The 13,089-nt window shown below is 41.3% G+C and overlaps 1 protein-coding gene across 1 annotated transcript in view; it reads right to left on the bottom strand.

Moving 5' to 3' along the window:
• CTPS2 (CTP synthase 2) overlaps positions 1-13,089 on the bottom strand; it is a 118,137-nt gene that overhangs the window by 28,198 nt on the left and 76,850 nt on the right. The window contains exon 15 of the mRNA XM_036270244.1: positions 2,253-2,308. Coding sequence (XP_036126137.1) covers positions 2,253-2,308 — 56 coding nt within the window. The remainder of the gene's footprint in view (positions 1-2,252; positions 2,309-13,089) is intronic.

The following is a 13,089-nucleotide window of genomic DNA, read 5'->3' as shown; positions in this document are numbered from 1 at the left end:
CCTCACCTATTCTTAATCTTAACCACATATGCTTTTATTTTATTTTTTAACATTACGCTAGTTCTCATAATTTGTAAACTTTTCTCCTTTTTTATCACCTTTATTGAGATATAATTCATATATCTTAAAATTCACCCACTAAAGTGTACAACTCTATGGTTTTAGCATATTCACATAGGATTCAACCATCGCCACAATCAATCCAAAAATATATACTGCACCCCCTAACAGTCATCCCCCAAGCCCCCTCGTCACCCCCACCACAGCCCTAGCAACCACTACTCTACATTCTTTCTCTTTAGATTTGCCTATTCTGGGCACTTCATGTTAATGGAATCATACAGTACGTGGTTTTGTGACTGGCTTCATTCATTTAGCATAATGTTTTCTAGGTTCATCTATGTTGTAGTATGTACCAACATTTCATTTCTTTTTTTTTTTTTTTTTCTTTATCCTCACCCGAGGACATTTTTTGTTCAGATAGAGAGGGAGGGAGAGAGAGGAAGAGAGAGAGAGAGAAACATCGACGTGAAGGGACACATCGAGTGGCTGCCATCCACACGACCAACCAGGGCCGGGGACAAACTGCAACCGAGGTACGCGCCCTTAGCGGGAACCGAACCTGGGTCTCTCGGGACCGCAGGCCGATGCTCTAACCGCTGAGCCAAACCGGCCAGGGCTCATTTCTTTTTATTGTCAAATAATATTCCATTGTATGGATACGTCACATTTTATTTTTCATTCATTAGTTGACAGACATTTGGGTTATTTCCACTTTTGGGGCAATTATAAATAATACTGCTATAATAATTTGTGTAGGAGTTTTTGTGTGGATGTATGTTTTCATTTCTCTCGTTAATCACGTAGAAGTAGAATTGCTAGGTCATACGATAACTCTATGTTCAACCTTTTAAGGAACTGTTAGACTCTTTTCCAAAGCTGCTCAACCATTTCACATTCCCACCAGCAGTGTGTAAGAATTCCAATTACTCCACATCTTCACCAACACTTGTTATTATCCATCTTTTTATTACAGCCATGTAGGGGATGTGCAGTGACATTTCTTTGTGGTTTTGATTTGCATTTCCCTGTTGACAAATGATGTTGAGCATCTTTTCATTTCCTTATTGGCCATCTGTATACCTTTCTTAGAGAAATGTCTATTCAGATCCTTTGCCATTATTTATTATTGAGTTGTAAGAATTCTTCATATATTCTAGATACAAATACCTTATCTATGATTTAATGTTTAATTCTTTTTTTGTTAATCCTCACCCAGAGATATTTTTTCATTGATTTTTTTTTTTTTTAGATAGAGTGAAAGAGAGGGAGGCAGGGAGAGAGAGAGAAAGAGAAAGAGAGAGAAAAGCATCAATTGGTTGCCTCCCATACGACCCCAAACAGGACTAGGGATCAAACCTGCAACCCAGGTACATGCCCTTGACTGGGAATCAAAACTGTAAACCTTTGGTCTGCAGGCTGAAGCTCTAACCACTGAGCAAAACCGGCCAGGGCTAATGCGTAACTCTTATTTGTTATTTTGCTTTTCATCGTCCCCAATTAGGAGGGAGACCATGTGTATCTTTGCTCCTTTTATCTCCAAATCATATCAGATGCAAAATAAGTATAAAAGCACTGGCCGGTTTTGCTCAGTGGTTAGAGCGTCAGCTGGCGGACCAGAGAGTCCTGGGTTCGGTTCCCACTAAGGGCATGTACCTCAGCTGCAGTTTGCCCCTGGCCCCAGGTGGGGTCATATGGGTGGCAACAACTCGATGTGTCTCTCTCACGTCGATGTTTCTCTCACTCTCTTCCCACCTCTCTCCCTTCCACTCTATCTGAAGATAAATGCAAAAATGTCCTTGGGTGAGGATAAAAAAAAATAGTAAATATGAAGAAATTAATGGCCACACTATTATATATATAGTAGCTCTCACACCTTCTAGCCACCACTTAGGCAAAGCAGATCAATAGTTTTTGTCCCACTAGTTGGGCCAGTTCCCAATGGAAATAAGACCAAAAATGACCTACACTCAGTAAATTATTTTCCACTGTTGGTAGCCTCCTCAGCATCAATTCCCACCGGTCCTCCCTCAAAACAGAACCCTGGGCTTGTTCTGGTATCTCCTCTACCCCCACATGGCCCATGGGACTCCATTTATCTCCTCAATTCTTTTTCAGAGGTCCACTTGTAATCACTGGGGTTCCTCACACTAAGCATCTATATTCCACAGTGATTCAGTGTGGAAGCATACCTCATACCGATGTCTGTGTCTTTCTTCTATAAAAGGAACATCACCATAAAGTTTCCCTGTAACGATACAAGAGTGAAATTAATATTGGAGAAATCAGCTTTGGAACCACACCCATGACATATGTGTGGAGGAAGTCTCTTTGATCTCTATCAGAGACCTAAAAAATGAACTAGACTCCAGATAGTAATGTAGATTTTTTTCTCTTACAATACAGGACAGCAATAGCTTCTCTGAAGCCCTGAAGCACTTCTCAAGTAAGTCATCACATTGCATAAAGGGAAGCCCGCTGTTACACCAGTCCCCCGTGGACTCCAGCAGATGTGCCCTCCTTTTATACACTTACCTGCAGGACTGAGAAATTGAGTAATATCCATGCCATCGCTTCTGTGTAGATTCATAACGGGGCTCATTTTACACACAAAAAAGGAAATGAAACCAAAGGAAGAGAAATGCCACCGAAAAATTTGCCCAAAGCCCTGCCCCACTGGCAGCAGTGTGGCCTTGAGCTCAGGCCTCCTCCCACCTGGCCCAATGCTTTCTCCACTACATGCTTTTACATGGTACTAGCCAAAATGCTTTACACCCCACCTTAAAAATATGTCTGTCCTTTGACTCTAAAATTCTATCTCTAATAATTTACCCCAGAAAACAGAACCCAGGACAGAGATCTAACCACAGCTATGCACACTGTTGTTATTTAACAGAGAACAATTGGGGGAAAAGCTGAGCATCAGGAACAGGGGAATGCTAGATTAAATGAGCATGTCTATACCAAGGTTCTTAACCAGGAGTGCGTGGCTGAGAGTCACATGTGGGGCTTCGTAAACATGCCTCTGTCACTGCAAGTGGAGCAGCGAGAGCAGCATCTTGGGCATGACCTATTTGGCAATGGGCATGGTGATCAGTGGGATGGCCAGTGACCACAGTGTCAAGTAGATAAGAGTGGAATCTGTCATCAGACACCTCTCAGGAATGGGCCCCACTGGAGCAGGTGAAGAAGCAGGATGGCCCAAGTGCCCAGTAGGTTACAGCACTGGAATAGTTGGAGGGGACAAGGACGATTCTCTCAGCACCAGCCCTCATGATACAGACCCCAGGCACACAGCCAAGAGGTGAGAGGATCTGCCAACAGTGTTAGAACATATAATTAAATCCCAATAGAGTTGGGAGCAGTATTCAGTTCCACAGGCAGGAGATTGTCACACTCTCCCAGATGTCATGAAGCTGTGGAACAGGATGTTTCAATCAAGAGAGACCAAATGCCTGGTGTCTGGTTTGAGATTTTGCCTTGGATGAAGAAAACACAAATTGGTTTTATTCTCATATGACTTGGTATGATCAATTACCTGACTGAACTTCTACTTGCAATTCTGTCCATGTAGACTGAGCTCCCGGGTGATGATGTTAATGGCAGTGAGTGTTTAGGTATGTGTATTAGAAAAACAGGAATAGTAAGGGCAGGAAGCTCCTTTGAGAGAACATCAGCATGCCATAGAGAAGGGGGAGAGGGGTCATTCAAGACATAGCCTTGGTACACAAGCTATCAGTTCATAAAAATTAAAGGAAAAATGGAAAACGATACCAAAGTAACACCCAGCTGGAAAAGTGGAAGTATATCCATCATCATGATGTTATAGGGAAAAGCAGCTGAAAGTCTTGGACCTAACTCTGAGAGGATTCTGACTTCCTTTGACCTCTGACTTTGTGATTGACCTTTTCCTCCTAAATCTTCTCTGCTTCCTTTATTACAACAGATGACTTAGCAAATTCAATAACAGAGCCTGCCGATATTAACAGAGATGGTGAGGAAAATGGCAAAAATCTGCAAATTAAGATATAAGGAATTACACTTCAAGTCACTGGGACTACCAGGATATCATGTGAAATTTGAAGCTGCATGGTTTATGCCTGCTGCCAGGCTTAAGGCAAACTTTGTGTTTGCTAAGATATCTCAGGTGACAGGAAGAGGGAGGAGATGTAGTGTCTCTGGAGCCAGACTGCCTGGCTTTAAACTCCACTACACTATTTAATGAATGTGTGACTTGGGAAAATTACTTCACCTCTCAGCCTCAGCTTCCTCAACTGTAAAATGGGGCATTTCTCATACCTAGATGTTTGACACGTTTACATTCCCTACCTGGTCCTATTGGCCCAGCTGCTCAATTCACTGTTGATTCAGTGCTTTTATCTTACCTCAAGCCAAGAACATGGTTTCAAAATGGCTTTCAGACCTGGCTGGTGTGGCTCAGTGGATTGAGCGTCGTCCTATGGACTGAGAAGTCCCGGCTCAATTCCTGGTCAGGGCACATGCCAGGGTTGCAGGCTCAATCCCCAGTAGGGGGCGTGCAGGAGGCAGCCGGTTGATGTTTCTCACATTGATGTTTTCATCTCTCTCTCCCTTACTCTCTCTCTGAAAAAGCAATAAAAAAAAAAAAAAAAAAAAAAAAAAAAACTTTTTTAAAAAAATTTTAATGGCTTTCAGAAGCCAGGGGTGGGATCTTCACTTTCTGCACCCCCTGCTCTCCTTCCACAAGACACTTTTCTTGAAACCTGAAGAACCCTTTCTCGGGGCTCTCAGAATGGGGAAGCTTTCAGCTCTGGGAGCTGTTTGGGTTTTGCCATTCTCCTCTGTGATGAAGGTCCAGCCATTCAGTGTAGTGAGGCGGGCAAGAATTCAGGCTCTGAAACCAGCTCAGTGACTTTCTAACAAGTGATTTAACTTTCCCAAGATTCCCTTCTCTCATGCTGGGTCCTAGGGGCGTTATCAGGAATAACTGAAACAATGCACACACCTTAATTACTGGTGCTTTTGGGTTTTAGTTGATCATTCCTTTAATTTTTATAAAACATTTCTCTTCGCGTAAATATCTAAACTCCTCTCCTTTCCCTAAATTTATTTTTCATAATCTGCTTTTATCTCAACTTTCTAGTATAAAAATGTTAATCTTCTACTTTAAAAATGCTAGTCCTTGCCTTTAACTCTACATTGCAATGCTACCTTCTTTCCTTCTTTTTCATTGTTTGTATCTCTTTTTTCCCCCATTTAGTATTTTTATCCCACTTTAACATTGCTTTTCTTACATTTTCTGTATTCTTCTGCTAGTCCATATTAGCAGGTGGGGAGCAAGGAGAGCATAACAGAGGGAATAGAAAGAACCTGCAAGACAAAGGGGCTGTCTGCTTCCTGTCTCCTCAGGCTCATCCATTCTCCCCTCCCACTGCCCTAGTGGGACCCCATTCTTAATACTAGGTCACTAACGGAAGTTTACCCTGAGCTTTGGGAGAATCACAGGTCAATACAATAAACCCTTCACATTTATGATCCTAACAGCCACACTTGAATAGTGCTTTTTCTGTGCCAAGGAGTTCTAAGGACCCACATGTATGACTGATTTAATCCTCATGAGAACCTCACAAGGCAAGGTGCTATTCTGATGTCCGTTTTACAAATGCAGAAACTGAGGCATAGCAGGTAAGGCCTCTGGTGGGGCAGTGTGGTCCCAGGGGCAGGGCTGTTAACCATTCTACTAGCTCCCCTGCGTGAAGTGCTCAGGACAGTGTTGGTCGAGTAAGGGGGACATAAATGCCATCTGTTGTTATGACTAAATGAGCTATGTCCCACACCTATGAACTTCCATATTAACAAATACACATTAGCAAATGGTTTTCCCAGCAAAAGGCAAAACAAAGCAAGGGAGAGAGCCACCCTGTAGTGTGGCCCATCCACGGGGAGGCAGCAGGCTCGCCAGCGGGCTTGCTCCTGTCACAAGGCCCCACCATGCTCCTTTCGAATTTATGTCTCAGCACGACAAATTACTGTGGCACAGACTTTCAGCTTCCCTAAATCCCTGGTGACCTCTTTAAACTGTTTTGTAAATCACCTCATTAACCCAGCCAAGACTTTTTGGAAGGTTTTTTTTTCTTAAACTTCCCAAGAATCTAATTACACCAGGAACTAGAAGCTGTTTTTCTCTATCAATGCTTTGATAAAAGATAAGAAAGCAAAAACAATTTTTCCAGCCCGTGAAAATGTGTCTCCCTTTATCTCCATTTTTTTCAGTTCCTTCAAACTTGAGATTGAACCACTCTGAATCTGCAATACTATGAATTGCACCCAGCTCTTTAACACTGGGACTCACTCAGTACCCTCCTAATTGTCCTCTGCCCTCTGTTTTCTTGAATAAAAACCTTTTCTCTTACAGTAAAGCAGAACCAAGAGTTTAGTCAAGTCCTTCTCCTCCTTATGAGAAAATGCAAAAAAAGATCCCCAAAAGGAATTAAGTCTTTTTCTAAAACATTCCATTTCCACCTTCCGAGTGCAGCTGGCTTCGCTGGCCTCCTGCAGCCTAGACTCTGGCACTGTGCCTGTGGCATCACCCAGAGGAGCTCTCCCCAGCTTTCTCTGCCAAGTGACATCTGCCAGCGTCAAGTCAATTCTTACTGTCCTTGGTCATCTGCCCTGAGTATGAGGGTTATCATCTCAGAACTCTGAATGAGAAATCACTAGGACCTGGTCTCCAATTGTGTACAGTGCCTTGCAGGGGGTTCTTGATTCCTTCTAGAATGTCCTGATGTTACATCCTCCACTAGTCTGGATTCCCCTTGAGGGCAAATGGCATCCACTCTCTTTTAATGATGCCCCCTTCCAACCCGCCCAGCACAATGCTCAGGGGCTGACTCTTTCCCTCCTATGGCTCTGGGAGCACTCGGGCCTCCTCTGTACCTCCTTCCACCCCTGGCATTCCTCTGTTTCTAAAGGCAAGGGCTCCCTAACCATCTGGATGCTGATTTGGAGGGCAGAGTTATACAATTTGCATATAGAATTCAGACTGCTTTAAACTGGGTGTACTCTAGCACTCCTACCAGCGCACACACACACCAGAGTGTGTTGTATTCAAACACGCTACTTGACTGATCCCAAAAACATGTTCTTTCTGGTAGGTGGCACTTTGGTTTGAAAATGACACTTGGCATAGACAAAGACTTGCTTCCAACCATTCCAGGGCAAGTCTTGGCAACACGTCTGGGACCTGACCAAAAAACTTAAGCCTAGTGCCTGTAAGACTTAGGAAGCACATCAAACAAGTTGTCAGCTGTCCCCCTGAATGAGCTCTGAACCTTGTCTGAATTGCTTTGTACTTTATTATCTTCCCATCTCTCTCTCGGGCTCTGCTGAGCCACCGGCAAAATGATAAAGTTGACTTTGGAAATATTAAAATCCTCTCATAACAACATTCCTTGGTGCTCTCCCTCTTCTCTCACCTGACCTGACCCCCTCCCATCTCTAGCCACACCTCATTCTTGATTTCTCACTCTTCAAAGCACTCCTACTTTTCAAAAGTCATCTAATGAGTTAATCAACCAAGTAAAGGTGCCATTATAAGGAGACAAGTCCTGCCATCTACGTTCCCAGCTAAAATGTGGGTTGTTTTTTTCTTTGTCAAATTAAGGTCTAATTTATATGTAATATAATATACAGATTTTAAGGGTAAAGCTTTGGACAAATGTGAAAACCATAAAACATGTGTTTTGAGAGATACATTTTAGAGAATGAATGTAATGGTGGACTGTGGAGCCAGGACCATGCATTCAGTGGAGACTAGAAAGTATGTGAGAAACATGAGCAGGCCATTCTGACCACCCACTGACTGAACCACTTCACCACCCTCTGCTTCCTCAACTGAAAAATACGGAGGTTGGATCAAATGACTTCTGAAAGCCCTCTTGGCCTTATTCTGTCACTAAAATTGGATGTTTAGGAAGCAAGTGGACAAACAGGGAGATGTCCTTGAACCCTCTCCAGGAGGTAGCAGCCTTGTGTGTGCTTCATTCCATCTTTGCTTCTTCTATTTAGACCATGGTTCTACAAACCATGGCAACGCTGAAGCAAAACAGGATTTCCCTGTCTTTTTTTTCTTTATTGATTTTTAGAGAGAGAGGGAGGGAGAGGGAGAGAGAGAGAGAGACAGAAACATCAATGAGAAAGAACATCCATTGGCCGCCTCCTGCATGCCCCCCACGGGGATTGGGCCCACAACCTGGGCATGTGCCCTAACTGGGAATCAAACCAGGGACCTCTTGGTGCAGGGGTCGATGCTCAACCACTGAGCCACACCTGGCTGGGCTCCCTGGTTTTGTTCAGCCCTTGAAGTAAGAATGGTTTTACATTTTCATGTGATTGAAAAAAAATCAAAAGAAGAATACTTTATGCCGCATTAAAATGCCATGAAATTCAAACTTCAGTGCCCATAAATAAAGTTTTATTGAAACACAGCCATGCTCATTTATTTATGTATTGTCTATGGCTGCTTTCACACTACAAGAGCAGAGTTGAGTAGTTGCGATAGAGACCACATGGCCTCAAAACCAGAAATGTTTACTCTCTGGCCATTTACAGAAAAAGTTTACAGATGCCTTGTTTAGACCATTTAGGTAATAGACCTTGGGCAGGTAGATCACTTCCTTCTTATGTTTAAGTGTTAGTGGATACCTGAGACATGGGCAGTATACACATAAGTAAATCAATATTTGCAGGTGAGGGAGTTTCTACTTTGTAGCAATGGAAAGAAATGAAAACTAAAGTACAATAACAAAGGGCCTTGAAGGAATCCAAGACTGCAGCGGACTAGGTGGAAGCTACACTCACCTCTTCCCGGGACCAAACTGGAACTACAACTAAATTATAGAATAATCATCCTGAATAACCAACTGAAGACTAGCTAGAGAGAAGCCTTATAACCAAGGATTTACAGAAGAAGCCACATCAAGACTGAATCCATCACAGTGTTGCATCACAAATGGAAGAGAAGAGAAATATCCTGAAAGCACTGTAAAAAGTCCATAAATGGGAAAGAACAGAAGAAGAGAAGAGAGCAGGGAAGCCTACTTCTACCCATAGTGAAAGACACTCTGGAAATATAGAGCATGTACATTGCCTTTTGCTGTGGATGTTTTAATGACCCAGGTTGAGTGAAAGAGACATCAAGGCAGGGTTCATGACCTCTATTCTCCTTTTGAACCCTATCACTGGGTCTATGACTGGAGGTCTCATAATAGAGCCAACTTGGCTCAGCCACACATTATCAAATGACTTGAGATCCTAGAAGATGCTGTACTGAGAACTCATCTACCAGTTAGCCCTAACTTCTGAGGGCATTCTAAAATCCTGAAACATGCCCTGGCCAGTGTGGCTCAGTGGTTGGAGTGTTGGCCCGCGGACCAATGAGTCACAGGTTCAATTCCAGTCAAGGGCACGTACCTCGGTTGCGGTTCGTCCCCAGCCCTCATGTGGGAGGCAACTGGTCTATCAATGTTTCTCTCTGTCTCTTTCTCTCTCTCCCTCCCTCCCACCCTATCTGATAATAGGTGGAAAAATATTCTCAGGTGAGAAACAAACAAACAAAAAAATCCTGAAACCAAAGGCCAAGAGCTCAGGAGTAGTTTCCTCAGAGACGTGTTATAGAACCTGAAACAAAACGAAAAGCTACAGGTTGGAAAGGCACTGGAGATGCCATCTATCACCTGAGCTGAGGACAGTTAGTTTGGGAAGATCCCATTTAGGCAATTCTATATCACTCGCACAAAAGTTTTCTTCCTTTGGAGGAATGTTGCTGCAGGTTGTTCAGCTATTAACCATTTGCAATTTGGCACGTGGGTGCCTAAAATCTCAGTAACGGGAGAAGAAACTCCATTTTGCGGCTAAAGTTCCAAACAATTTCCAGGCAACTTAAAAAAAAAAAAAAAAAAAAAAACACTAGCCTTTTTTAACTGTGAAAAACAAGGGACATAGTTTTTTCTTGTAGGAAAATAATGAGGAGGTTCAGGACCCCCTGCCATTCCCCAGAAAGCTAGGTCTCCATCCTGTGGCCCCATCTTCTTAAATAGACTGTGTTGTTCCTTAGATACAAAAGGTTTGCTGGGTCTTCCCATTGGAACTCTGACAGCACTGTAGACAAGACTGCTTTAAGGTTGAATCTGGCTTTGGGAAGAGTGCCAGTTAGGAATGAGAAGTCACAGAGAAGTCACGTACAACTCATCACCTGATTCTCAGGACTCCCCCACCTACACTCACTCCCACCCCCTTTAGAGAAACAAGATATGCTCTTTTGGGAGTGAGCAGATTTCTGGAATCTCTCCCACAATATCCTCCTTGCCCATTCAGCTCTACGCTTCTGATTCAACAATCCCACCTGTGCACATAAAGGAGACATTACTGAGTGGTCTGGCACTCACAAAATCTTTTACTGACTTTTCCAGGAGTTTTTTAAAAAGAAAAAGGGGGGATTGTCTTCATTTTCTGTACTTTTTCAAATGCAAAGGTTTGGTTCTGAGTAAGACATTATGAAAAATTAAAACTCCAGAAATTCTCAATTCAGGGAATTAGAAATGTGTCACCACAATCGATGTGGTACCATAAGCATATACTGAACACTATCTATTTGCCAAAGGTTACAAATAAAAATCGCATTGAAAGAAATAACATTAGATTATAAATATGAAAGAGGCTTGGTCTTTGGAGGGGTCATTGAGCAAGAAGAAAATCATAAATATACAACAAAAAGATTAGAAAAGGTAAGAACACTACAGTACAGTTAACGTCATTATGAACTTGTTCACCTCTTCTTTCAAACAATCCAGTAGAAGTATTAGTCATAAAAGTGTTCGTACCCTTTGACCTAACAGTCTGACTCCAGGAAATCTCTCCTAAGGAAATAACAAAAGTACATAAACTCTCTCAAGATGTTCCCTCCCATCAGTGTTTTTCTAACAAAATGCAGGGAACAACCTGAAATGTTTAACAATAGGAAATCAATTAGCAGATTATGGTCCCTTAACTCAATTAAAAATTATATGCCCAAATAATAGACATGAATATGAAATACATGAAAAAGTCATGCTATAATAAAAGACTATATAAAAAGTAAGCATGATAGGTAGATAAAGTTTGGAAAAGACCATGGCTATACAATTAATTCTTAGGAGAAGGGTCAGAAATATACAGTTTGGAAAAATATCAAGCATACCACCATTAATCCTTTTATAAGAGAAAGCCTTTGCAGACCAAGACCACACATACACACACACACACACACACACACACACAGGATGGGAGTGAGACTCTGAGAACACATTTCCTATAAATAAAACAAATGATGATTAGCAGTACTTTTATTTAAATCAATTTATATCTATAATCTCTACTTTAGAAAACTCAAATTCAACTCATAAAGTTGTACACATTAAAATGTACAGCTTTTTGTATGTCAATCTTTCCTCAATAAAGTGGTTAAAAAGAAGAAAAAATAAATCCATAGTTTTCATAACCCTTAAGGAACTAACAGGTGACTAAGAAGAAAGAGGAATTGTTCTTGATGAATATAAAAATTAGAATCACTCTAGTAATCCAGCCATTGTGTCTATCAATATTTTTAGGCTTTGGTCCAATTTCAAAATAAAAGAAAACCTCTTTACTTTCTTTTTTCCATTTAATCCAGAGCACTGCAATCCTGGCCTATAAATCAAATATAAATAAAGAATGAATAGCATCAAAATGCTTTTCATCAAAACAATAAGTTATTGTCATAGGCAATGTGGCCAAATGCATTTTGTTCCTTACCATTCTTGCAGAAATGTGCTGACTAGGAAAAAAAAAGTCTACGAAATAAATGGGCTGACAAGAGAAAAAAAATCCTACAAACGAAATGTGCCAGCTTGTGAAAAAGATAAACTCCTACAAAAGAAATATGCCGACTAGGAAAAAAAAAGAAAAAAAAAAAAACACAAAACAGTAAGGTATTATATGCTTTTATATTTTTATGACATTTAATAAAGCTATGCACAGTGGTCCTGTGTTTATCTCTTATCTTTGACACAACCTTTTTGGAAGACCTGTGGAAGACCTCACACAGGTGGGAGGGCAAAACTTTATGCCTGCTGGGGACCTCGGGTTCATATACTCATGCCTTTTGCGAACTATGAAGCATAATTTCCATCTAAGGCAGGCCTGGAAATAACCCAAATGTCAAGCAACTCATGAATGGATAAACAGAATGTGATATGTCCATAAAGTGGAATATTATTTAGACATAAAAGGGAATGAATTACTGACACATGCTACAATGTGTGTATACTTTGAAAATATTATGCCAAATAAAAGAAGACCAACAAAATACCATATATTATATGGTTCCATTTACATGAAATGTCCAGATTTGTCAACTATAGAGACAGTTAGTAGATTAATGGTTGCTTAGGGCTGGAGAGGTGGTAGTGATAACTAACGGGAATGAATAAAAAACAGTAAATTGTATACTTTTAACAGATGAATTGTATGGTATGTAAATTAAATATCAATGAAACTGTTTAAAATTTTTTTCCAGGCAGGCAAGAGATATTAAGAAACAAGCTTTGGTGTTGTGTTTAAAATTCATAAAAATCACCAACATTACTTTTATGTCTCCTGTAAAGAAAAACAAATCCTAAATCAGTCTTACTTCTATCAAGACAGATAAAAATTTTAAATATATTGAACACAGCCCTGGCCAGTTTGTCTCAGTGGTTAGAGCATCGGCCCATGCACCGAAAGGTCATGGGTTTGACTCCGGTCAAGAGCACATACCTGGGTTGCAGGTTCAATCCCCAGCCCTGGTTGGGGTCATGTGGGAGGCAACCAATCAATACATCTCTCTTACATCAATGTTTCTCTCTCTCTCTCTTTCCCTCCCTCCCTTCCACTCTCTCTCTAAAAAAACAGTAAATGGAAAATATCCTCAGGTGAGGATTAACAACAACAACAAATATGTGTGTGTGTGTGTGTGTGTGTGTGTGTGTGTGTGTG

Source organism: Molossus molossus, unplaced genomic scaffold, assembly GCF_014108415.1.
Source record: "Molossus molossus isolate mMolMol1 unplaced genomic scaffold, mMolMol1.p scaffold_m16_p_2, whole genome shotgun sequence".
NCBI classification, from domain to species: domain Eukaryota; kingdom Metazoa; phylum Chordata; class Mammalia; order Chiroptera; family Molossidae; genus Molossus; species Molossus molossus.
Note: the sequence above shows the minus strand (reverse complement) of the source record. Positions and strands in the feature narration are given on the sequence as shown.